The sequence below is a fragment of the Myotis daubentonii genome, chromosome 10 (genome assembly GCF_963259705.1).
Source record: "Myotis daubentonii chromosome 10, mMyoDau2.1, whole genome shotgun sequence".
Classification (NCBI taxonomy): domain Eukaryota; kingdom Metazoa; phylum Chordata; class Mammalia; order Chiroptera; family Vespertilionidae; genus Myotis; species Myotis daubentonii.
In genome coordinates this window covers 26,163,720-26,191,362 of record NC_081849.1, presented here as the reverse complement: position 1 = coordinate 26,191,362, position 27,643 = coordinate 26,163,720, and the positions used below count along the sequence as shown (strand labels likewise).

At 43.2% G+C, this 27,643-nt stretch overlaps 1 protein-coding gene across 2 annotated transcripts in view; it reads left to right on the top strand.

The window, feature by feature from the left end:
- The window catches only part of CHCHD3 (coiled-coil-helix-coiled-coil-helix domain containing 3), a 272,956-nt gene that overhangs the window by 233,632 nt on the left and 11,681 nt on the right, over positions 1-27,643 (top strand). For both annotated transcript variants that reach the window (XM_059711819.1, XM_059711820.1), the window contains one exon: positions 24,307-24,442. In XM_059711819.1, coding sequence (XP_059567802.1) covers positions 24,307-24,442 — 136 coding nt within the window. The remainder of the gene's footprint in view (positions 1-24,306; positions 24,443-27,643) is intronic.

Below are 27,643 nucleotides of genomic sequence, written 5' to 3'. Positions count from 1 at the left end.
TTCCCAATTACCCATTAGATTATCACCATTAGAATTGTCTCTTGAATTGGTCATCGTTCCTAGATGTCTTCTGTCAAATACACAAGCATAATATTTGGCACATATGTATATGTTTGTGTTTATAATATCATCACAATTTGCTATATCATGTTATTTCTATTCTTATGTTAACACTAGTGGCCCAGTGCACAAAATTCGTGCACATTAAAAGGGAATTAATTAGAGGAAATATTTTAATATTGCTATTTGCCCTTTCTCTATAATAGAAGTGTCAGAGATGAAAGAAAATTAGTAAAATATATATGAAAATCTTTCTTCTGTCAGTCTGGGGCACGCTGCGCCTCAAAATCACAGGAGTCCCAGACCCAGCCGGCCCCACCCCCGTCAAGCCCTGCAGGGAAAGGGGCGCAGCTTCAGGTCCCCCGGTTCCGGGCGGAGGGCACAGCCTCAGCTCCCCCGTCAATCCCCGCTGGGCGGGGGACACCGCCTCAGCTCCCCCATCAATCCCCGCTGGGCAGGGGACGCAGCCTCAGCTCCCCTGGCTCAGTGTCAGGTGAGGGGTGCAGCCCCAGGTCCCCTGGTGCTGGGGCTGTGGCCTCAGGTACCCCAGCCCGACGCCGTGGCAGGGGGCACAGCCTCAGGTACCCCGGCACTGGTGCTGTGGCGGAGGGCACGGCCTCAGGTCCCCCGACCCAGCCTCAGGTCCCCAGCCCTGGCGTGAGGGCGCAACGACCATTTGCATATTAGCTCTTTATTATATAGGATTATTAATATCCATTTGAAAAATGAGCTCATGTTAGCTGACCATTAATTGTCTAGCAGAGAGAATGGGTCATAGAGAAAACAGTAGTTTTGATAAAAGGGTGGGGAGGATCCAGTTCAAGAAAGGTTTGTTTTACGGGATGTTGTCTGGGGGAGATCTTGGGGCATTTTCGCAGAGAAGGAGCCTTAGGTGCTAGAGGAGCACGGAAAGCTGGCGTGCTGGTTGGTCATTTTAGCCCCCTCCCTGCGGTCCATGTCATGGGATCCTCTTTTAATTGAAATGGTATAATATGAACTTTAAAAAATATTCCTAGCTATGAGCTCTTTAAATGGCATCCTAAGAATTCACATGGTCCAACATTCTACATGTGTGGGAAAGAGGGTGTTAGAGGCAAATTGTATGTGGTTTATAAAGATAGTGTTCATCTGGATGTATGATTTTTGGTTTATGTCTGTAACTGTGATTGTATGTACCCAAGTTATAGAAAATTAACTCATACATTGCTAGTTGATTATTAAATGAATCTAATAAGTATTCTTTCTCCTCTCCACTGCGTTTTGTGGTCAACATTTGTCTTTTGATATCCTTCCTGTAGCTTAGTATAGTGAAAAGAATCTGAAAATTAAATTTATTATGGATATATTCCCCATGGTCCACACAAAACTTCAACGTATTCTTTGAAATAACTGCATAGTATTGTGTGGCATTGTTCTACCATAATTTAGTTGGCCCATCCCCTTCTGACAGGTACTCAGGTTGTATTTCAAATGAGTTTTTTGTGTTTTTTTTCCCTTAAGGCTGCAGTGAAACAAGTTTACACACAGAACCTTAGGAACTGGTGTGTTTGTTTCCATCGCATGGACGGGGTTTAAATTGTGACCAGCCCTTCTGACGATGTCGTATTGGGCTACCTAACCTCTTGGACTTATTTTTGCTGATGTAGGAAATGTATTATACTAACTCATAGGGTTTTTAGAAGGGGTGATGAATAATGTAGGTAAAGTTCTGGGCATGGAGTAGGACTCAACCCTATACAGGTTTAATTTCTTTAGCGATCTAGTGGGGTTAGGGTTGGCAAAACCAAGAGTACTTAACTTTGGAAATTGTATTACAGCAGTGAATTTAAATCTGGCCTCCTAAGTGGCCCCCTTTTTTTTCCTAAAGAAAAGCAAAGCCCATTTTGTGAAAATTTTCAACTTTTTGACGCGTAATTTAAAAACATTACATTTTGGCCCAACCTTTTGCAGTTTTTGCTGCTAGTTTATAATTCCCCAGAGGTGAGTTGAAAAGATTAGTGGTAGAACTTTTTCCCATTAACTCGGGGAAAACTACAGAGCAAAAAATTGTCCTCTGACAGAAATGTCAATCCATACCTCGGTGGAGCGTTTGGAAACTGAAGCTGAGAGCTGATTTAACAGGAGAATCGAAAACCAAAATGTATACACATCTTCACCTTTCTAACTGGTGGCAAGACAAGTGAAAAATATACTCTCAGAACTTGATGATGCAAAGAAAATAGGGTTGTTGCTCCGGGAGTGCATTAAGGCTAGGTCTTTAAAAGATTTGAGTGCTAAGCTTCTGGCCAAGTCCTTCAGAAAGCTGATCCTTGCTTATTAATGATACATCTGTTTGTACTTCCTACCATAAAATCCCCCCTTCGTATGATGTAGCATCTAGGAAGCAGATTTAAGAGAAAGGGAATGCTAACTAGATCACAGATTTTGCTATCGAAGCTACCAAGAAAATAGGCTTTTTTTCTTGTTTGAGATTCTTGGTCTTTCTGATTTGTTTTTAAAAAAACAAATTAGGACTACTCTTAATTTTTCCATTCTATAATGCCAATATAGCTATCATGAGATAGTAAATATCCATGTGAGCAAAAATTTTACTGGGCATAATCTTTGTAGGTGTCTTTCACAGTGAATGGATCTGTTCTAGCAAATTCTGTCTCTTCCTTTCTCAACCCCATCTTAGTTTTTCTATCTGTGAAAAGTGGTAATCAGAGAGATGTTATATGGGAATTAAATGAGGTTCCTTTATGCTCCTGGCACACCCGAAGCAGTCGATAGTTAGTTAATTATTATAGTCATCAATAGTTCAAGTTTCTCTTGAGTGAATTCCGTGTGTGTGTTTTAAATTGATGCCCATCATATAATCCAATATTTACTTCCCTAGGGGATAATTCCTAGACATATAAAATTGCAACCGAGCATATACCATGCCTCTAAAAACATGTGTTTAAAGACATATGTTTTCTGTCAAATCATTAACCAACACTTAAGCAACACTACTCAAAATAATAGTTCTATTTGAACATGCTAGGGAGTGCATAATTTAGTAGAAATGCATATGGAGGCTGTGCGTGCATGAATGCAGTTGTCGTTAGCTTATGGTACCGATCACAGCCTTTAGAATATTTATATTAATTTGGGATTAGAGGCAATTACATGTTGGCAGTCTGTAATGAACAAACCAAAGTTTTCCTAAACATTTGTTCTCAAGTCAGTCGCTTGGCATTTGGACCATAATTTTCCCCAGAAATAAAAATGACACTTGCGATTGTCTAGGTGAGTCCTCAGAAACCTGTTTGTTTAACCCCTGATTGTTTGTGTTAAGAATGAAAGGCGGGGGGAGGGGGGGCGCGGGGGCGGGGCGGGGAGGGCCAGGATGAGGGGCAAGGCCAGCAAAAAGAAAAAAAATGCTGCATTTGTCTGCGTGTGTGTGTCATTTACACTAGTTTTTAAAGGCAAACCTAGTCACAGGTATAGCCTTGTTTCTATGGGAAATGTAGGACTCTATAGAGTGTGGAAAGGAAATGCAGAAACCTTGGCAAGAACAGCTCCCTCCCTATCTCCCAGTTCCCCCGGTTACTTTCAAGCTTTATTTTTTGTTTAACAGTGAATGAAATCTTCTTTTCAAATGAAATCTTGGGTGGAAACCTAACACAACTGATATGATGCTATTTTATTAACATAACTCTAGTTTATATGCTTATATACAACCTTATATCCAGAAAACAATGAAGCATATTTTCATGAATACAACATTTAAAAATCAGGGGATAAGAATTCTGGCTACAGTCTTACCGTACATCAGCCTCAGCACCCAAAATTATTTATTTGGTTGCACAGGGTTGTGATAATCCTGATTTGCAGTGATAAGTAGTGGCAATTGATAATAGTTTTTTTTCAAACAGCTTGTCTTGCAATCTCAAGATCTACTCATCCATCAGTCTGATCCATACGATTAAAAGCGAAATAAGTTTCTGCCTCAAAGCTGAATAATTGACAGTATCTAATAAATCATTATATAGAAGTTGGGATGAACACCCAAAACTTAAAATATTAAAGCACAATCCTATGTAATAAAAGCCTAATATGCTAAGTGTCCAGTGACCGGTCGACTGTTCAGCCAATCAAAGCATATTATGCTAATGATATGCTAAGGCTGCTCAACCGCTCGCTATGACATGCACTGACCACCAGGTAGCAGATGCTTTGACTGGTAGGTTAGCTTGCTGCTGGGATCTGGCTGATCAGGACTGAACAAGATGGGCCAGACACGCCCTGGATCCCTCCCATGGTCCCTCCCTGGCCCTGCTCTTGCACTGATGGGGTCCCTCAGCCTGGCCTGTGCCCTCTCACAATCCAAGACCCCTGGGGGGATGTTGGAGAGCCAGTTTTGGCCTGATCCCGCAGGCCACTCCCTTGTGACTGATTGGGCACGAGCCTGCGGCAGGTACGGTGGCGCTGGGATGAGTGGGAGGAGCAGGTAGGAGCTGCAGGTGGCGTTGGACTGCGGGTTTTGCCCAGATCCCTGCAGGCCACCCCGAGGAACCCCACCCATCATGAATTCATGCACCGGGCCTCTAGTATGAAAATAACCTCTGACACATCCTCAACCTCATCTCTCGCCATCCTCTCTCATGAACTTCAAAGTTCATCATTAAAGGGACACCATGCCTTACGTCTTTGTGCTTCTGCAGGTGTGCTCCTGCTGCCTCCATAACACAGCACACCTTCACCATTTCCTCCTGGCAGACTCATCCAGTGGGCAAGAGTCTTATACGTGAGTGCCTCTGAAGTCTCCCTTATGCCTCCCTTTCTACTCCCTCACCAAAAAAGAGGGCACAATTAATGCTCCCTCTGTGTTCATGTAACTCAAGCCCTAATTACAATCCAATTTGTATTATAATTGCCTGTGCACCTATCTCCCTTCTAGAGCAAAAGCCCTTAAAGGCATGAACTCAGTATACCCTGCCTTCAGTAGTACTCTCCCGAGGTGTTCATTAATATCAATATTGCTGTTTACTAAATCGAATTAATCTGTTATAACATTTTTTTCTTGCTTTTCAGCTCCTACTCTCAGAATGTTTTCACTGTAGAAGGGACCTTGAGTTAGTTTACAGTAGAAAAAACCGCTGTCTAAAAAGCTAAGTAAGAATTACAGACTCTTGGGAGTTTGAAAGGCCCATTACCAAGGTTGTATATCAAGTTACCTTGTGTGGATCTCATTCCCGGGTGAAAGGAAACGTTCTTGAGGGCAGGGATTGTATTCTTTTCTGTTTAATAGGTCTCCCCCAGCCCCTGGCCCATGTGCTGCACTTAGAAAATCCATGCTGGAATAAATTCATGCAGCAAATGAGGGGATTGTGGCTGTGTGACAGTCTGTCTGCCTAATGGTGTGATTTATCTAGTGGCCGATGGTCTTCATTACATGCTGTTAATACAGGCTGATTTTTGTTGGACATTAGCTAATTGCCAGAGTGCATTTCCAATGCATGCCAGTGCGAAGGTGAGCTTTCCTCTTGACAGTATCAATCGGGTAGTTAAGACTATAGCAAAACTCACAATATAATGGAATATTGTTTATTAGATTGTTCTCATTAATTGAGAATTCCTTCAGCTCAGATTTCTGTACAGTGAATTTTTATAAAGGAAGGATTATTGATACGTTAAAATAGCTTTATGATCTTTGCTATTTTTGAGGACTACATTACTTGTGTTAATGTGGACAGATTTATATATTTTTCCACAAATGAAAGTACATCTCATTAACATTTTCTAGTTGAACTTGGAAACATGACATCTTCAAGTCAGGTAGCTCTCCACGAAGAAAGCCAGTTAGATATTTCATGATATTTCATAACAAGTTATCTTCTTACGAGAGCTGACGTACCTGCTTTCCCCTGAGGTCTCTATTGTCTGCCATACAAGTCTGCATTCGACTTGGTTATAGGCATTTTCTGAGCAAGGCACTGCTGGAGCCAAAGCCTAGAGGACACTCCTGTGTGAATACTTTAAGAAAAGTATAAGAGAGCCATTTCTTTTTCTGGCTGAATCAAAATGGTGGTGATTGTCAAGTTCCATTAACCTCCCGGGTCACCCCTTGCATGCATTAGTGACAGTGCCACTGTAATGTGGCACCCTCTTGCCACGCTGTGGACACGGTTATGAAGATGGATAACAGTGCAGGCTCACTGTTAACTTTTGTTGTCAGGCAGGCTGAACGAGAAACTGTGGGTATTGGCTTTTGCTTTGATTTATGGAAAGGTTGCCACATGAAGAAGACATCACATAAAACAGCCCTGCTGGCAGCCATCTAATGCTCTTGTAAGTATAGCAAATAGCGACGAACCCTCATTAGGTTCAGTATCCTCTCTTGCTACATTCTGTACTTCTGACCGGGTGGGTCCCTTAGCAGCACAGTATCTTCCCAAAGGAATGGGCCTCTCCCTTGCTCTCACTTGGGTTAGCATACTTCTGCCAAGGCTTCCTCTAAGGGCAGCTAGCAGTGGGATGCTGGCTTAAGGGGGGATCATTATGTAGCCGACTTGATGGTTCAGCTGTCCCATGGGGACAGCATTGAGTAATTACCTATTGGTTTTGCCTCGGGGCGCATGTGCGTGCACACTCTCCCAACAACCCCCATGGTGGCAGGGCTCTGAAATCCCGGCTCCCGAGGATCTGTAGTAGCTCCAAGTAGAAGCAGGTGGCTCTTCTAGAAAATGGCACCTATCGCTTCTTGCTCAATAGGACTTTTGTCCCCAAGGAGAATAGTCATTACTTTGCCTCGGTTTTTTACTTTCAATGCACTTTGGTTTGGTGGAGTGTCTTTTATGCTGTGAAAACTTTCCTTCCCTTTGAAATCTTTGTTCGATCTCTCTAGTTTGAGTTGTGTCTTAATATGCGAGAAAGGCAGCTGTGTTTTTCTTTAAGCAAATATGAGGATTGGGGAAGGCATCTCTGTTTATCCCTCGGACAAACACATTATGGGTAATGGCAAAAAAGGAAGAGGGGGAGAAGCTTGGGACCCCAGAAAAATTACGTACATCTTTTCAACTCTCTGTAAAGCAGGCGAGTGCTATCCTTTCTATGGCCGCCTCCTGCAACTAGCATTTTCTCAAGAGCCCGCAGCTGTGGGGACCAGCGCCAAGCGCACACACGGGAGAAATCCCACCTTCCCAGGTATAGACAGAGAGGCCTGTGTGTCTTTTCCAGCTTGTCTGTTTTCCAGGCAAAGCCACACTTCTAGCCATTAGAACCTACCTCCATTTTTATTTTCCAGATTATTTTGAGGCCTTTAAGTGCCATCTATCATTAAATTCTGGCAGAGTTTTGCCATTCTCTGGTCTTCTGCTACTTCCTTTATGCAGGGGGTCCTTTGTGCACGTGTGGGAGACAGGCCTATCTTGAGCGATAGACTGAAAGAATACAGGCCGCAGCGTGTGTGAGTGATCTTTGGGAGCAGAACGTGGCCCTGGCCCGAGCAGGTTACGGCTAATAGCTCCTTGTTGCCTGGAAGGCTCCTGCTCCTGTTCCTGGAACGGCTCAGAGCGGCCAGGCAGTCCCGCCGTAAGCAGAAAGCACAGGCAGCCAGGGAGAATCGCATTTGGCCCGTAACCTGTAACCGCAGGCAGTGAGATGCTCAGGAAGTCCCGCTCTGAGGTGAGGGAGCCAAATGACGAAGGTTGGATGCTAGATGGTGTCTTAAGGGCTTTCTGGAGCAGGAGAGCAATGAAATTCGGAGCCAAATGAATGAGTATGTTAATATATGGGGAAGTACTCCTAAAATGCCCATGCAGGCGTCCAGTGACTGCCACGAAACTTTCTGCTAAACGTGTGCCTTTAAAAAGGAGAGTGGTGACAGTATCAGTCGGACCTCAAGTCAGCCTTAAAAACAGTCAGTTACCACCGGGGCTTAAATGTTAATAGGAACCTACTCTTCCTCTCCCTGTTCTTCTTCTCCAGGAAGTAAAGAAACAGACTGCTAAGCCCAGATGATTTTTGCTGGCTTTGCTTGCCTTTTAAAGGGATGTGGAGTGAGTCTGAAAGGGCTATTATCTGGTCTCTTTCTGACTTTCAGAAACCTTGGGTTTTGTACGGCAACGTACTCCTTGAAGGAAGCCAGGCCTCTCGCGAATTTCAGCCCCAAAACACTCAGCCTTCCCTGCAGGGCCCTCGGAGAGCAAAGCCGAGAGGGCCAGCCCAGCGCTGCCTCTATCCAGGGAAACAGTGCAGGGGAGGCGAGTGAGTCCGGTCCCAGGCACCGGCTCTGCCTGACAGTCACTCCCTGCAGCGTCCTGCTGAGGATCCGGGCTGTGACAAGGCTCGGCCTGGAGCGGCATGATTGACGAGTGATCTCTGTCATTGGCAGAGGCACGAGGAGCTGGCGTTGTTCCTTTGTATGTGCCTCCTCTGCGTTAGAAGCCCGTGTAAAAATCTGTTTAGCTGATCGTTGGCAGTGCCTCGCCCAGGAATCGGGTGCCGGGGAAGGAAATGGAGGAGGAAGGGACAAAGGAGTGGCAGAAGGCTTCCAGGCCGTGTGATGCCATTTAGCAGCTCCTCTCTTTTCACCTCTCCTCCTACCCGCAGGTTCAGGGACATGAAACACAGTGGAACCTCGTTTCTCGAACCTAATTTGTTCCGGAAGGCTGTTTGAAAACCGAATCATTTTTTGCCGTTAGAAATAATGTAAATTAAATGAATCCATTCCAGACCACATGAGTCCGTTTTAACCTCCTATATACAGTACATGTGTAATGTACTGTTTAATATATAGATAAACAGTTTAAAAACAAAAAGATCATGAACTATAAATGAAAATTTAACAAAAAGGAAGGGAAATGTGCAGTAAAAAATAAAAATTTCACAATAATCATAAGCAGCAACAGAAAACAAACAAACAAACAAACAACAAAACCAATATCCTGAGATTTTAACAAGTGGTAATATGACTCATATTTGGGCCTTATCTCCTTTGTTTGTCACCTGGGAGATGCTGACTGATCATACAGGTTATTAGCATGAGAGGGTTGTCAGGTTGAGAAGCAAATTGTTCGAGATGGAAGACATAGGAGAAGCGAGGTTCCACTGTACCACAAAACCGGAGGACTCTTTACCTGTTCCCTCTTGTCCTGGTGTGGTTCCTAGTAGGAGAGTGTCTCTCCCTTACTTCAGGCCACCTGAGCATCAGTGAGACTGTGACTGGCATTTGCAGGGACCTAAAAAATAGCAGGGTAGACACAGCTATTGGCAAATGTCCTTAGTATGCAGTCATATCTGCCATTTTCTTAGAAATGAATAAGAGAACATTTACACTCTACTTTGATTAGCATTTGTAATACATGCAAAGATATTAACCTTGAGTACATTTCAGAAATGGCTTCTCATGGGCAGAAGCCTTCGTTTACAAATAGGGCCATAAAGACTACAGTCAGATGACCTTCCTTAAAGACGGGGAGCAGCAGACCTCCACCCAACGGTTCTTCCTTCAGCCTAAACAGTGGCCCTTGCAGCCTAAGCTGGGGGTAAAAAGCGGTGCACTTGATGGTACCTGGTAGAAATTCATATGACAGTTGATTTACTCTCATGTTGAAAGTGTTACTAAAGCCCTCAGTGCTTTATTTCATTGTGTGTGGTTGTAATAAATTTAAAAAAAAAAAAAGGTATCTCATTACTGTGTCCAGTTTAGATGACAAACCAGTTACCCGGACCTTGACCTGAAGTTATCGTCCTGAGCAACACCCCGATCTGCCTCGTCGGGACCCCCAGTCCTGAGATCGGCGGGGCTGGGGTGGCAGCTGCTCCTGGCGGCCCGCCTTGATGGCATTAGGCAGATGCATCTAAAATTTCTGCTCGATGTGCTACATAGCCACAGCCATTCTGTGGCTCTTACTGTGACATGTGAAATGAAATAACAAAACTTCACATTTGACAAGCTTTTTACGTCCTAGGTTAGTCACATGTGACTAACGTGTGAGCAGCACCCGTCGCGGTACCCGTTGTGGTTTTATTCTGTGCAGTGTTCCGGGTCTCACTTGTCCTCCACAAAGGCTGCGTGCAGGCATCTTTGATTTCTGATCTGGGTTTCCTTGGCATCCGGTATTACAGAAAAGAGAATCCTTCCATCCCGTTCTCTCCCCGATCCCTGCTTGCGGCCTGGGTGGCGGGGTTCTCGCAGCCAGTGCCCGTGTGTCTTAAACCATTTGAAAGTGACATCAGCATTAGTGCTCGCATATTCCTCACTGTTTCTGAATGTCCTTTGCTGGTTAAAGTTTTGGGGGGTGAGGCAGGGGAACAGATCTCACCGTGAATAAGCTGAAGTGTTATCTGACATTTTTAATTAACGCTGGCGCTTCTGGGCCTCCTGCTGAGGACTGCCAGCTCCTTTACAAAGTGGCATTTATGACACTGAGGACACAGTGAGCTGAACCCAGTCCCTGGCCTGAGCACTGGTTTCATGGCAGTAGAACTTCAGCCGTGAAATGTCCAACTTGTAGTAGACAGGATGTTGTCACTTTAAAGCGAATTAAAGCAGTTTGCCATCGATGCCATTGAGTCCCCTCACTGCAAGTAGCAGCCCTGCCACCAGCAGTGGGCACGTCTGTGCCAACCGTAATTACTGCACCTACAAGTCCATTTGTTCGCAGGAAGGACTGTTGCTCCCCGTGAGGACTTAGTTGTGGGGAAAAAAGACATAGAGGGCTATGTTACTTACACACCCCAGGCGGGAGGTTGGATTTTTAACAGGAGTGCAGCTTGTCATGCCTCACCCGCCACACAGGCAGGGCCCTCCTTTGCCGCCACCCGAACACTCTGGGGGCACCCTCCAGTTTGTGAACAGTCACAACTCTCACATGGCTTGTATTCTAAAACATGCATTCCAAGCTGGCTGTTTGAAAGTGGAAACCCATTTTCCTTCGGAAATAAGGTGATAACAGGTTCCAGAATAACTTACTGGAGTTTATTAGTTGAAATAATAATAATAGCAATTAATTAAAGCTTACTACGTGCCAGGCATTGTGTTGCGAGCATGAGCATTACCTTACTGATGTTTACGGCAGACCTAAATAGCAAGAACCGATGGAAAAGTCGCGTCTTAGAGAGGCTGAGCAAGTTGCTCCAGCTCCCATAGCAAGTAAAGAGTGGAGCCTGGGTTTGGACAGGTGTGTTTTAAATGCCAGATCCTGTGTTCACCATCCTAGCAAATGGCTAACGGAAAAGCAGTGACTGTTCGAGCACCTAGCTAACGATGGTCATGCTGCTTTATTGGAAAAGCTGATCTTGGCTCCAGTGCAGATGTTAGGAGCATCTGTCTCCCAGCAGAGTTTGGCTCCCCTTCCCTACACGCCACCCTTCTCCCACACAGCCACACTGGCTGACACGGTGGCAGTGAGAGCCGAGAGGGGGCCCAGGGGCTCCGTACGGAAAGGTCTGTGGGGTTGTGGACTTTGGCAGATTGTGTTAGGCACTGGGACTACTGCACTAAATGGGACATACACTGGCTTTGCTCTCCTGGGCCTCAGAGTCTAATGGGAAAATGACTCCGCAAGTGTAGTCGCGCCACACGCTATCGGGTGCTGTGAGAGCATGTCACCTGGAGTCACCTGTGGGTGTCAGAGTCGGCATCTCTGAAGGCTGAAATCTCCTTTCAAAAAAGAGGACTCATTCACTTGAACAAGTGGTTGCTGACGTATCCTATAAGACATCTAAAAATTACTAGATTTGACTCAGTGGCTAGAGCATTGGCCTGCGGACTGAAGGGTCCCCGGCTCAATTCCAGTCAAGGCCGTGTACCTTGGTTGCAGGCTCAACCTGAGAGGCAACCAATCAATATCTCTCTCACACATTGATGTTTCTCTCTCTGTCTCTCCCCTCTCCCTTCCACTTTCTCTAAAAATCAATGGAAAAATATCCTCAGGTGAGGATTAACAACAACAACAACAAAAATGCTGGATTTGGCACCTGGCCAGTGTTGTTCAGTGGTTGAGCATCGACCCAGGAATCAAGAGGTCACAGTTCGATTCCCAGTCAGGGCACATCTCCAGGTTGTGGGGCTTTCGGGAGGCAGCCGATTGATGTTTCTCTCATTGATGTTTCTATCTCTCGATTCTTCTCTCTCTTTAAAAAAAAAAAAAAACTACTGGATTTGGCTACCTGGAGGTGTCTGACTTTAGCAAGGAGCCATTTTATCGCGTGGTTGAGGGGAAGCGACTTTGGTGTGGATAGAAGAGAACAAACAGAGGGTAAGGAGGTGGAGGCAGCAGTTGTGAAGATACTTGCTAGAGCTGTGCTTTCAACGAAATGTTAGCCAATAACCATGTGACTGTTTTGATTTACATTTATTAAAATGGGATAAAATTTAGCCTGGCTGGTGTGCTCAGTGGGTGAGCATCAACCTATGAATCAAGATGTCCCGGTTCGATTCCCAATCAGGGCATATACCCAGGTTGCGGGCTGGATCCCCAGTGGGGGACATGCAGGAGGCAGCTGATCATTGAGTCTCTCATTATTGGTGTTTCTATTTCTCTCTCTCTCTCTCTCTCTACCTTCTTCTCTGAAATCAATAAATATATATATATATTTTTAACAATAAGTTCATTAAAAAATAAAATGGGGTAAAATCTAAAATGCATTACTTTTCATTAGTCACATTTCTGATGATCAGTAACAGTATGTGGCTGTGACCATTGTGTTGGACTGAGAAGGTGTGGAGCATTTCAGTGCAGATGTTAGGAGCATCTGTCTCCCAGCAGAGTTTGGCTCCTCTTCCCCACACGCCACCCTTCTCCCACACAGCCACACCGGCTGACACGGTGGCAGTGAGAATTGAGAGGGTGCCCAGGGTGCAGGACGGTCTGTCAGCCAGCCCTGTTCTGGAGAATGTTGCAGTGCCAGTTAGAGAGGCACTGTTCCTCTAAGTAGCAACAGAAAAGGTACAGGTTCAGATCTTATGATGGGAAGAACAGGGAGCAAGCTCTTGATGTCTGTTTTGCTCAGTGAAAAATAGAAATATGGCCAAGAGTGAAAAGGGTGAGAATTTTGAGGAGTTGGAGATAGCATGAAACATTTGTTGCAAAGAGGGCCAGAGTGAATTTGCCACAGAAATGTAAATACATGGTTGGCGGAAATTAGTATCTGCTTATGAATTTATAACAATTCAAGTTTCCCTGGTTATATGACTTTTCTCCAGAACCATTCTACTGAGAGCTGTAGTGAGGGACATTGGAAAGGCAGGCAGGCTCTTAGATTGGTGCTGTGTGCAGTGGCTTACATGAACACTGCTGAAATGGAGCCCTTTGGAAGGTGTGAAACTAATGGAGCTCAGCAGGGCGAATCCAGCCCAGGACAACGTCGAGAGATGTGTGTGGTTTTTCCTTTATGTGGGAATCACTGAGATTCCAACCCTGACATAAGCTCATGGATAAGGCCTATCATTTGGAGAATATGTGTATGTAGTAGTTTGTTTTCTATATTTCATGGCTGGTCTTGTTAACTTAAGTCTTAGCAGCAGCCTATAGTGTTAAGCCCATTTGCTAAATCTTGCCGCCTCTGAAAAAATGCTCAAATCCATAAGTAACCCCAAAAGGGGTTGCGATTATATGATGTATTGGAATTTAATAACTCCTGATGGTATCAGTACTGAATATTTTAGTTAATCAGAAAAAGACAAACAAACAAAAGGAACATGCTAGAATTTTTAAAGGCAGGAATAATGGGTGTTCCAGAAATGCACATACAGTTTAATGTTATCATACACTCCACCTAAACTTCCACTGTTACTAGATATAGAATGCTTTGGAGGCACATCTTTATTTTTTAGGGTATTAAGTAGGGAAACATTAGCTACTTGAATTCATAGTGTACTTATCTTCCAAAAATTGGCGAATAGTGTTAGTGTGTGATTAGTTGTGCTTAAAAGCTAGAGATGAAGCAGATTATAAGTTAGCAACTCACCTTCTGAGTTATACTTTCCCCTACCAGTCAACTTAAACATATCTATTTCCAAAATGCAAAGAGACTTTCTTCTCATTTCCAGGGACTTTCAGGGAATTAAGAGATTAATATTTATAATACTCTCCGAGTTTCAAAGATGCAAGGCAGTGTGTACAAAGTGACGTTATTTGAACACTTTTTAAAAACGCCTCCTTTTGTTCAAGCCCTTTGAAATGAATTTCATTCCTGTGGAAACGTACCACTGTTGTAGATAGTGCCCTTGCGTACAGTGAAAAATAAAAATCGGAGAATGGTTCTATAATTTGATAACATGGCTTGGGAAGTGGACATTAGGAATATGTGTAGTTGTGCCCTTCGGCTATTCTACTGGTTCCTGTTAGATTATGTTTGGAAACAACCTTGCAGTTGTCACTGCCTCTCCTCCACTTGGAGGCCAGACTAGGTCAAGAGTGGTTTAGCCAAAGTTTCCATGAGCTCTTTTACTCCCAGCACCGCAAACAGACGCTTGTGAGGAGGCAAGGGATAAGAGAAGGATTTGGGAAGTCACATTGGCTATGGGAGGTGGAGAATCCCGATTGACTCCTAGGAGGGGTTGGCACTCATAGGGCATGTGTTTAGTGCAGCGGTCGGCAAACTGCGGCCCCTTGAGTGTGGCTCTTCCACAAAATACCACGTACGGGCGCGCACGTACGGTGCGATTGAAACTTCGTGGCCACACTCAAGGGGCCAAAGAGCCGCATGTGGCTCGCAAGCCGCAGTTTGCTGACCACTGGCCTAGGGTAATGATGGGGAAACTGAGGAAAGTTGGAAGTAGGACTTTTCAAAGGAAGAGCTACATTCTCAATAACTTTTTGTATATAGAGTATTAAGTAAGAGCAAAGGAGGCAAAATTTAATGCAAGATGATGAACTACCAATATTGCCAGTGGAGGGGGGAGGGTGGATCTTGTTTGGATAAGAAAATGGAAATCAAGTAAGTAGAATGTCTTCAGTTGATGTTTAATCTAGAGATCTTAGAGTTTTGAAGGATATAAGAAGACCGTCAAATCTAGGCCTGGCGTCAGGTGGGTAGGGTTACTGTCTATGCATTTTATGAAGAGCTGAAGTCCAAAGAAACCTGAGATCACACAGCTGCTTTCTGATGGAAGCAACTGGAAAGCCCATCCAGTCACACCCAAAGCAGCAGGAGAACCCCCCAAAGAGGGAAGGATAACTTCACCAAGAACCATAGAAGAACATTAGGGCAAAGACCTGGGCTTTGGGGATTACTCACAATTAAGAGGAAGGGAGGTCGAGAGAGAACAATAAAGAGAGAAGAATTTCATGGATAGAGAGTTTCCAGGCTTTTCAAACCTCATGTTACATTTCACTCCCAATGGTTTGCCCCGTGACTTAGGTGGGTATATTTTCTCACGAGGTTGCTGAGATAGTAAATCGGAAGGGCTTGTGCTGAAGGTGGACATGTTTGAAGGTATGTTGAATTATTTCAGTTATTTGCCAGTCTGTATTTTTGTCTTTTTGTAGAGTTTACATGTGGAGTTTCATGTCTGGTGTCTCAGTGTTAAGTTTCCAATCGGTCTTCTATTTGTGCCACAGGACCCATAGAAATGGATGTTAGTGGTTAGGCATCTTGACAGAAAGCAGACTTCCTAATAGAAATTTCTCAGGGCCTACAAAACACACACACACACACACACACACACTGCATTGTAATCTTAAAAATGAATTATTTCTTGATAAGTAACATATGTCCATGATAGAAAATTTGAATATTACATGCAAAGTAAACCTCTTTAAGTCTGTGACCACTTACCCAAGTCTCTTCCTTGGAAGCAACTGCTGTTACCAATTGTTGTATATTGCTTTAACTGTATTCTTTGCACATTATCAGCATATATATGTTAAATGATTTTAAATTGAACTTTGAGCATATGCAGTGTAAGTAATTATAGTTGACCAATATCCATAAACTCCTATTTTTCAAATGTATTTTCTATCAAGCTTTCTCCATTTTCCATTAACCGTTAACCAGCCAATAATTTTAGCACATGTCTGTTTTGGAAAGCAAGAAGGGGGCGCTCACTGCACGTTCCAGACACCGGTGTGAGTGTAAGTGTGAGGACAAGACCTACAGCCAGTGCACAGATACGCCCCTGCCTCAAGTACATTTACTTTATATTTGACCATGTGCCGAATGGGAAGTACAACTTGGGGGTATAGGAGGGTCTCTGGCCTGTTCCTTGTCGTCCTTGAGCATCTCCTGTGAAGGAGTCCCCTGCACCTTCTGAGACACTCCTGTGCACCCCATTTCCATGCCTGTGTCTGTTCTCTGTCACCAATGCCTGACACTTTTGAGAGGAGAATCCTTTTTTTCCATTCCCTGCTCCCTTTCTTACTGAGAAGAATTCCCTTACTGTCAGATGCCTCGTCTGGCTCCTGAGTTTTTCCACCAATCAGTCTCCTTCCACTCCTCCTGCACTCCCAACCTCACGTTTCAGATTCTGTACGTGGATTTTCGGCTTTAACCAATAGATCCATTCTTTCTCCTCAGTCACGTCACGTCTGCGTGTATTGGACCCCCCACCCCCACCCCCCGCCCGCTTTCTGCTCCTTTTGCCTTTCTTTAAAAATCTGTTGAAAACTCCTTTTTTCACACACCCTTCCCTATGTACTCAACTTCTGAGCACACACTTTTTTTAAAAATATATTTTATTGATTTTTTACAAAGAGGAAGGGAGAGGAATAGAGAGTTAGAAACATCGATGAGAGAGAAACATCGATCAGCTGCCTCCTGCACACTCCCCACTGGGGATGTGCCCGCAACCAAGGTACATGCCCTTGACCGGAATCGAACCCGGGACCCTTGAGTCCGCAGGCCAACGCTCCATCCACTGAGCCAAACCGGTTAGGGCTAAGTGGCTTAACACCAAAGGCATTTATGGCCTGTCTCACGGTTCTGTAGGCCTCATGTCCAGGTAGTTGCAACCAGGTGCTGTGCTTTTAGGGTCTCACAACGCTGGCATCAAGGGGGCAGCCAGCGCGGGTTCTTGTCTGGAGGCCTGGGGAGAGTTTGCTTCCAGGTTCATGCAGATAGTTGGCAGAGTTTAGTTCCTTCTCCTGCAGGCGTAGGACTGACGTCCCTGAGTCTTTGTTGGGGGTCAGCCGGGGTCATTCCCAGCTTCTAGGGACCACCCACTTCATTGTGAGCACAGCCTTCCTTACTGCTGCACTGATGGGGATTCCTCCGTCTACTTGTAGAACATGTCCTTGTCGAATGTGGTTTGGCTTTCTGATCTCTATGTAAATTTCCATAGGAATCTTTAGTCTATTAGTGATGGCACTGCCTCTAACTCCAACCTTTTCTTCTCTTGTCCTCCACTGCCTTCCTTTCACTTTTCTGTCTGGAGTGCCTTTCCACCTCACCCTAACTGCTGAGGTTCTCCCCAGTCTTCAAGACCCAACTGCGATTTTTGCATCTCATCTGAGACCTTTGCCAATCATCTCCATCCAGATTCATTCCCCCCGTTTCAGATTTTTCTCACTGCCTGGTACATGCCATTGAAGCAGCTCTTGTGGATGGTTGTCTCTCCCTCTGCCCTACACATGCACACGAACATGCACACACACATGACCATATATGCACATGCACGCACATACATGCACAGCCTGGCATATAATAGGCACTCAGTAAAGGATATTGAACTGACATAACCCATGACCTCCCTTTCTTTCCTGCCCATTTTCTTATTTACTACTTTCCTGTCATCTCACTTCTGCTTTGTATACGATGCTGATCGATTTCAGAGAGGAAGGGGGAAGAAGGAGAGGGATAGAAATATCAATGGTGAGAGAGAATCATTGATCAGCTGCCTCCTGCACACCCCCTAATGGGGAATGAGCGCACACACATGCCTGGGAATCAAACCATGACCTCCTGGTTCATAGGTTGACGCTCAACCACTGATCCACACCAGCTGGACTATCTTACTTTTTAGAGATATAAACCTTGTAGCACATAGCCCAGATATGCCAAGAATACCATGATATGGTGGAAAATAGAAATCAGCCAACTTATTGATTTTTTTTTTCCTGCCTCATGCCAGATGCCTGACTTCAGACATATCTTCTCAACTGAATTAATATTTCTTGTCAAAGACATTATTACTTGGAAAGATTTTCTGGAAAAATTTTTTACTAACATTTCAGTTGTGTTTAGCCTAAGTCACCAGATTTTAAGAAATTATTTACAAAACAAGAGTCGGGGCCCTTGTTCTCTGGAGATACAGCAGGAGATGGCCTTATTCTTTTACAGCCAGACCGAGGCAGGGTGAGCCCACTTAACAGGGCCCCACCCGGGGTATGGGGAGGTGGGCAGGGTGCTACAGGGTTCTCTGTGAGGAATCGAGGAAGGGTCTCCTGCTCAGGAAAAGGAGCCAGGCACTGGGGATCCCCATTGCAGAGTGACAGTGCCAGCCACCCCCACCAGCCTCCATGTGTCACCTGCTACCACATTCCCACTCCTCTCATACGTTTGCCCTAACTGCCCCATTACTTCCAAGTAGCCAATATTACTGAATAAGGAAGAAACATGTGTTGCAAAATTGGAAAGTTTTTATTCACCGTGTATTCTAGTGTGTTCTTGCTCAGATACTGGTGTACGTGAGGCCTCTTGTTCTAAGAGCAGTGTACCCTTTGTGTGTACAGCCCTGCATTGGTTGTTTCATTTGGGTGGGTGACCAGAAGTCCTGTCTTTGGGATCTTCCTGGTTGAATGACTTTTACTCTCGTGATCCTAAACACTGGAGGAAGACTGGCAGTGCTTTCCCTGTTGGAGGTCACTGCCTCCTTTGCATCCACATTAGTGAGCTGTGGTTCTGACATCTTTTCCCAGAGTCCACAGTGGTTTAATATTACAAATATTTTTATAAATAGTCCTCTTTGAGGCCTTGAGTTTATAGACTAGAATTCTGTAGACTCTGTCTGAAGCTGAGTTTCTCTTTTTACCACACTCAAGTTGAATCTCCTGGTTGAGTGGTATGACACTCATGGTGAGTAACCATCTCCTATCAGCTTGATGGCTTCATTGAACTAAGTGCTGGACCAGGTGTAGCCAAAGCCATTGTTCCCTCCTCATAACAATAGAGGCCCCTCCGGTGTTTTTGTGTTGAGATGATACACAGCCTCACAGCTAGCATTCATCATTTTAGAAAATAAATGTTTAAAAAAGCCTTCTGGTTTTATGTTTTTATTTTTTAAGATTTTATAGCAAAATGTCTATAGAGACAAATTGAAACAAAGAAAACTTTTGTAGATAGTTGACTTCTGAAGTGTAATTGTAGAAATTTGATTACAGCTCAAATAGCTACATCAGTAATAAAGATGGTTAGCAGTTGTTAAGAATGTCAGAGAAGCCTGAAATTAAGTCATTTTTCAGATCCTGCATTGTTAGAGACTTTACATTTTATTCTGAGAAATAATATTAGGATATTGTAATTTAAGGTAAAATTTTAAATGAAAAAATGTTAATAGAATACATTTGAGAAATACTTCCCTTATAATGCATTTTATAATAGCTTTATTGCAATGATAAGAGAAATTAGGAAGTTATTACATATTTTTAAATATTGGAAATGTGCCCAGTAGCTTTAGTTTGTGTTGTAAAAGAAAAGCAGAAATTCTGACCACTGGGCTTAACATTGAATGAAACCTTTAGTAGAGAATAAAATTAGAGGTCTTGCATTGTGCCATAGACATTAGAGCTCAAGATTTAATTCAGTATGGCAGTGTTGTGTGCCTGCTTTTAATGTGGTAGATACCGTCTTATGAGACCACCAGATCCCATGAAAGATCCCATTGTCTGTCGCAACCTGTTGAAAATCAGAATTATCCTTTTAGTGCCAGCTGTTCTCATATCCATCCATCCATCCATCCATCCATCCATCCATCCATCCATCCATCCTTCCATCCTTCCCTTCCTTTCTCTCTGTCCCCTCTCTCCCCTTCCCCAGCTCAGGGTACTTACTGGTCCAAATATAGGAGAAGGATCCTTTTTTATGCACTTATAATGAATGACTTTTGTGTGCCCAAGAGCTTTAGGAATTATGGCTGCTAACTGTTATTAATTAGAGGACTTCTGTGGTCTTCTGTGTGGGGAATGGTATGAGGAGAGCTGTTTCCATACTTTTTTCTTTCTCTGAAGTTACCTTGTTATAGCCATTTATACTGGTCGAACTAAAAAGATGGGTAGGTAGTTTCCTTGGAAATATAGAGCTCAGACCCACATTGAAGAAGTTTCAAAGACATACAAGTAGGAGAGGCAGCCGCGAAACCAACAGCTCTAAACAGGTACTGGGGTATAAATGTGGTTAGAGGCTCAAGGCGAGGGGCTCTGAACACTGCGGCTCTCCGCTTCATTTTACAACAGCGTTTTCATTTCTCTTTGACCGATTAATTCATCTTACCGGAAGCTATTGCACAAAAATCATCAGAAACAATAGTAATAATTTATCGCCATGTTATCTAAGCACTGAAAAATTAGAAAGAGCCTAGATGTGTATCTTTATTCTTTTTCCAAAGTTTCTACAGTGGGCCTGTCAGCATCATGAAAAAAATACTTGGCTATATTTTCTTAGCTGCCTTTTAAATGAATATTAGTATTAACATTATTTTATTACATTAATACTATAACAAAATAGTATTGTAATCACATGTGAAAGGATCCATCCAAAGTCTCAATAATTTCAAGTAACCACTAAACTGGACTTTTTCATGTTTTTGTTTGTTTGTTTTATTTTATCTTTGTTGTTGAAAGTATTACAGATGTCCCCTTTTTTTCTGCCATTAACCCCCTCTGCTCCCCCCTCCCCCAAGGCCTTCACCACACTATTGTGTGTGTCAATGGGTTATGCGTATATACATATAAGTTCTTTGGTTAATCTCTTCCCCTTCCTCTAAGATCTGTCATTTTGTTCCATTCCATGCTTCTATGTCTCTGGATCTGTTTTGTTCATCAGTTTATTTTGTGCATTAGATTCCACATACGAGTGAGATCATATGATGCTTGTCTTTCTCTGACTGGCTTATTTCGCTTAGCATAATACTTTCCAGGTCCCGCCATGCTGTCTCAAAGGTGGATATTTTTCTTCATTGTTTTCGATGAATATATATTTTAAAATGTTGATTATATTTCACCAATGTGTTTTTTGTGTTTGTTTTTTTTCTAAATGTGTTTTGGGATAGCTACTCTGTCCCTCACTTCTTTATTATTATTCTGAATTCTCAAATTTATATTTTATCTTTCTCTTAACATTTGTCCTTCACTATTTCTTTCTAAATCTTATTTCCATGCAAAGTAATTAATTTGTTTAAATGTCTCTTGCAGCGAAGATTTAATTTACCTTCTTAGGTATCTTGAAAGTCTGTCTTTCTTTTGTTATTTTTGCCTCATAGAGGCTTTTTCCATCAGCAGGAATGAAAGCCGTCAATAAAAATCAATTGCTGACACAAAGACTGTACGGAGGTTTACCATAATGCGTATTGGAAATGTCTTTGAAATCCTTTTCCTGAATGGAAGGTGCCATGGCTTGTGTTTTATGACTTTCTAATGTTAGACCGTAATCTCATTTAGCATTTTCCCAAAGTGAAAATGTTGCATTAGGGCAGCATAACAAGCATTGCAGATCAATACGAGGCAGAGCTTTGCCCTATAGATTAATCCAAGGAAAATGTGCCAGAGTCTCCTCCAGGAACTGGGGAACAGTTATGTTGATCCTCCACTCCTTCTCCCTTTCTGAAATCTACTCACCAATACAGGTTGAAAAGTATACAAAAAAATTTTTCAGATATCTTAACGCGCATGCGCGCGCGAACACACACACACACACACACACACACACACACACACACACACACGCTCACGCTCCAGACCACTGGATAGGAAGTCAAGGGCCCTGGGAGTGAGTAGCATTGATTTGTGGTAAAAGTATGTTTTGACACATTTCAAAAGATAAATAACTCATGGACTTTAACTTGCATGATAAATAGCTCAACGCAGGGTAAATGCTTATATACAACTTAAATGACCTCTTTCTAAGGAGTTCATAGCATTAGATGAGTCCCACTGTGAATTGTCTTTTTAAAAGCAAAAAGCCCATCTTCTGTCTAATGTGCAGAGTATGGAAGCTCATTCTTCACAGTTTTTTCTTCTAGGTAACAGGGAAGGGCTATATATCTGGTCAGAGTTGTTCTCGCCTCCTCTCCCCATTCCCCTTTTAAAGCTAAGATATGTTGGGCAGAGGATGTTCCTCAACACTAGGAGTATAAATGTGTTTATACTCCTGCTTTCCTGGGAACTAATATGGGCATTAGTCGTGTGTGTGCGAGGTTGGGCTGACCTCTTCGAAGTCATATTTCACTCAGCCTTTACCCAGATGTGCATCTTGCTGAAGTCTGGGCCTCCACTCTTGGGAGCACAGCTGACTCCTTTTAGATGCTGATGCTCACGGCAGGGGATTAAGGAAATCCATGTCCAGAAAAATCCACAGACATCTGAACTTTGAAATCTTAAAGAGAATTGAAACTCCTGGGATTGGATTTCAGTTCTGTTCTTAGATATTTGGCAGAGCAGTGAGGGAATGAATAAAAAAGTAAAAGCAAAGCTATGTAAAATTTGTGGGATGATTTTTCCCCTGTGTGTCTACTTTCCTTAGAGGGTAGTAAGAAGTAAATTCCCTCGGGGACCAGTAACATGGTTTGCATTTCAGTTTTCTATTGTAGCAAAATATATATTGGCTTAGTGTGTTGGATAAAAGTAATGAGGAGACAAATCGTCACCCAGGGGTTTCCTTATTGATGGGATATAGTCCTCCTTTGTTCTCTAGGGGTTTTTTAGAATCCATTAAATTTAAAATAATGCTATTTCAAGATTACTATGGCAATGACAAAATTTAAATTTCAAAAAAAGAACTGGTATGAGAGACTGGAAGCCTTTTGTATTAAGTAAAACTAATTTGAAAAAAATATATGAATTCCTAGATTAAAAGTGTTAATAGTATGTGTTTTCTGTGTATTTAGTTCTTATAATCAAAGTTCCTCTACCATCTTAAGACTATTTCATTTTGTATAATACATTTGATTTATTTTGTTATCATTTCTCAAGTCTATATGATAAACTTTTTTGGAAGCACTTAAGCTAGGTACTGCATATTCACTGAAAGCAATCTAACTAAAATTTGAGATTTGTAAGTATATATAATTAGTAAAATGTGAGCCCAGGAATTAAAAATTATTTTTTCTCTCCACCCATTTGTATTCTCAACAACTAATTGCGTGACTTCTCTAAGAGGTATCCTTTTCAGTAGCTGCGGTCACAAAGAAAATAAGACGGTTCTCCTTGGGATGTGCAGCCTAGTAAATGTAGGCTAGGAGGTGCGCATGGTGCATAGACTATAGTCAGCAGTAAGTGCCCGGTGAAGGACTGAAAGACGCTAATACAAGGTCAGCGGGGTCACCATAGAGAGGGGTAGACTCGACCATGATGGGAGAGGGAGTGAAAGCTGTATAGAGACAGTTACACTTAAAAGACGCGTAGGTATTTTCCACACGTATGGATGGGGGTTTGGGTGCAGAGCATTCCCGAAATCAAGAACCACATGAGCTAAGATGTGAAGGGGCACGGGAGAACCAAACCCGGAAATGGTTTGGTCAGGCTGCAGCACGTGCGGAATGGAGGCTAAAGAGTCGGCAGGAACCCAATGAAGACCCGCCGGTTGACCTTGCATTTTATTTAGAAAGCTGGAGGGAGAGAGGCGGTCTCAGATTTATGTATTAGAACCTTCTGGAAGGCAGGAGCTGGAGGTGAAAGCTGAGAGACAGAGAGTGCAGTTGGGAGGTCAAAGAATCCAGGATAGAAGCGTGAGGACAGTGTGTATGGGGACAGAAACCAGAATGTAGGGGGTCGAACTTTGTGACCCGGTGGGTGTTGGGGTGGAAGAGAGAAGGTACGGCTCCCGGGCTTCTGGTCTGGCTGGCTGGGCCCAAGAGTGTGTGCGCCATTTGCCTGGTCCAGGCTTCGGTCTGGCGGAAGGTTTTAGTGTCCAGAGAGGCTTGTGGTTGTGTCAGCTAATGGAACTGATTTCAGAGAAATTGTTTACCTGTGTATCTTCAAGGTTGAAGAAAATGATTTCTCTTGAACTTTGTTTTCTACATTTGAAACATTTATCTTATTTAATGTCTTATACATTCTTTGGCCTCGACCTTTACTCTGACTGAAGACCATCTGCCTCAGCGATCCCTGTTTTTGTTTGCAGGCGGTATGAGGTTCACCCGGTCTGTGCGGACCTGCAGGCCAAGATTCTCCAGTGCTACCGCCAGAACACCCAGCAGACCCTCCGCTGCTCTGCGCTGGCCAGCCAGTACATGCGCTGTGTCAATCAGGCCAAACAGGTGGGTGTGCAGCCGCTCCCGGCACCAGTGGAAGCGTGCCCAGTGTCATGGGACAGTGGTAAGGATGTCACGGGCTAATCTGTGTGAAAAAGCTTTATAAACCAAACTAGGCGTCATCATCAAGAGTTGCCGTGACAAGTCAGTTAGGCAGTAATCAACTTCCATCCAGATGGTTGTAAGAAGAGCCTGCATTCGCCTTGTGCTCAACTCCTTACTTTCAGAAGGAAAAAAAAAAAGATTCTTACTACAATAATACTTTTCCCAGTCATTCTGAACTTTTGTCCTCTATAATAATTGTGTCTTCAAGGTCATTGCTCCCTATTTCTGGGCCAATACTCAAAGCCAGCAATGAGGAATGATACAAGTTCAGGGGCCAGCAGCTTTGGGTCTATAAGCAGCAAGTAGTCATGTGGAGAGCCTGGTTTAAAACAAACAAACAAAAACTTACCATTCAATCTTCTACCAGTTGGTAGAGTCTACTCACTTGGCCAGGGAAAGTGAGGCCAGGAGCAGGATTTAGGAAATATTTCCATCACTTTTTATACCAGAGCTGTATTCTTCTCTGGACCCTTCATTATCAGAATAAAGTGATGTTCACAGGACATGTGTTTTCTCTCATTTATGTACTTTAGAAAGCTCATGATGAACTCTTGAAGCCAATTATCAATTCTGGCCGGTCACCTAATTGCCTATCATTTAACTGATTTAACAGTTGCATGTAGGCTGTTCTGAGACAGAAATTGTTGGAAACCTTGATTCTTTCTGCTGCTAAACTTCCCGGAGTTGACCTTCTAGCCCAACTAAATCTGGTGCTTGAGCTACACAGCATGCCTTTCTGCAGTCTGATTTGCCGTAGTTATAATAATACCACTTAGCATAAATTTCTAACATTCCTTCTGATGGGAGGAGTGGTATTACCTGCATAGCTGGGCAATAACGGCAATGCTAGTGGTCCTCCTTAGCCACGGTTTCACTTGCCACAGTTTCAGCCACCCGCGGTCAGCCGCGATCTGAAAATATTACATGCAAAATTCCAGAAGTGAACGACGATTCTTAAGTTTTAAATTGCACTGTTCTGAGTAGTGTTCTGAGTAGATGAAACTTTGGGCCATCCCACTCCATTCTTCCTGAGATGGGAATCGTCCCTTTGTCCAGTGCATTCACACTGTACATACAGTACAATAAGATGTTTTGAGAGAGAGATATAGGGAGACCACATTCATATACCTTTTATTACAGTAAATTGCTATAATTGTTTAATTTTATTAGTTGTTGTTACTCACTGTGTCTAATTTATAAATTAAATGTCATAGGTATGTATGTGTGTATAGGAAGAAACTATAGTATATCTGTGGTCTGTGCATCCACTGGAAGTACTGGAACATATTGCAGATAAGGGAGGACTACTGTTACCAAGATGTATTAAAAGCCTATGTTGTCTTTGAAAGCCTGATGGCTTGAGGCTTTTTTCTATTTCTTGCTCGTAGTGACACTTGTATAGCTCTTAATAGTACGCCCGGGATTTTTTTCTTTAAAGGTCTTCAGTAGAAATAATGTTGATGTTGTTGTTATACATTGTATTTGCAAAAGCAGCTTCTGATAGGCTCTTAACAAGCCCAGCATTCAATATTAATACCAGCGGAGCATTTGGGACCTGCTAGTTGGCGCATGGGCTTTTCTGACCTGATGTCAGCGCTGTATGGAGGTGGAGGTGGCAGCCGGGCTAGGAATGGCTGTGATAAAATGGATGTTTTGGGGCTGGTGTCTAACGCAGGTGCCCGTCTCCCCAGCGTGACCTGTAGCATCACTAGTGGCAGCTGCAAAGGCGTCTGAGGTATTGACTCCATCCTGCCTGTTGAATCATCCTCACATAGCCCCATGAGATCGATGACATACATCTATAGAATAAAACAAAGTTAACTTGCGACACAATCAGGCCACGTGGGACAATTGAGAGTTCAAGTGTGCAGATCCGAGTTTATATCTGAGCTGTGTCTCTTACTAGCTCTCTGACCTTGGGCCTTGATTTTTCTCGTATGTGAATTGGGGCGATGTTATCGCCAGTGTTACTGTGAGGATTACATTTATATACAGTATTCATAAATCTTATTGTTTCCTTTTCTCCTCAGTTGTATATTTCATGCTGAAACCAACTGAATGGATTAGACAAAAGCATCAGATTATTAGTAGCGATTCTGAGACCTTCCTGTTCCCCTACCAAACCTGCAATACGATTTAACACTGTTTTCAGCAAACATCTTTCCAGCACCTATTGTTTTGACCACGCTTACTTTCAGGTATTAGGGAGTATAACACTGGTAATATTAAAAATATGTATGTCCACAAAACGTTTTTATCCTAAAATGGGCAACACTGAAATGGGCAAGAACCAAGAAACATTAATACCTTGTATTTCTTTCTATAGTACTTTAGATTTCAAGGTGATTTCACATCCATTCTTTTACTTGTTTTTTGGTGTTTGTTTATCCTTACCCGAGGATATGTTTTACTGATTTCAGAGAGAGAGGAAGAGGGAGGTACGAGAGAAACATCGATCAGTTTCCTCCCGAACGAGACCCCACCCAGGCATGTGCCCTGACGGGGAATCAAACCTTTCGGTGCATGGGATGACGCGCTAACCAACCGAGCCACCCAGCCAAGACCTCCTGCTTGTTTTTGATGACAACCTGAGATGTAAAGAGAGATGATTTTGTTCTCTTCATTTTGCAGTTGAGAGAATTGAAACCCAGGGAAGTCATCATGTTAAATTTAACATCTAAACCAAAATATACCTTGCCATCAAAACAAAAAATTTAAAAATAGAGTTTGATTTTTGAGTTTGGCGCATGAAGGTGCATCCATCATCCACCAATACAGATATAAAGCAATGAGGGAAAATACGTACAATAATCATAACTTGAAGGGAAACACCGTGAAGATCAAATTAAGTAGTTTGTTCTAGAGGCTGAGGGTAACCAATGGGGAGTGGAATTGCAGAGGGGCAAGCACAGGGGTAGTTCCTCACGGCCCCATGTTAAGTCCTCGCCAGAATGGCCACAGGGAGTTATATCAGCACTTCGTGTGCACTCTTCCTCTGATACCACCTTTCCTTTTTCTCCTTGTCGAGTTAGTCTGAGTGCTGTCCCCGGCGCTCCCGCTGTTAGAAGAGTCTCTGACAGGACATCTGGTCCTGGTCATCTA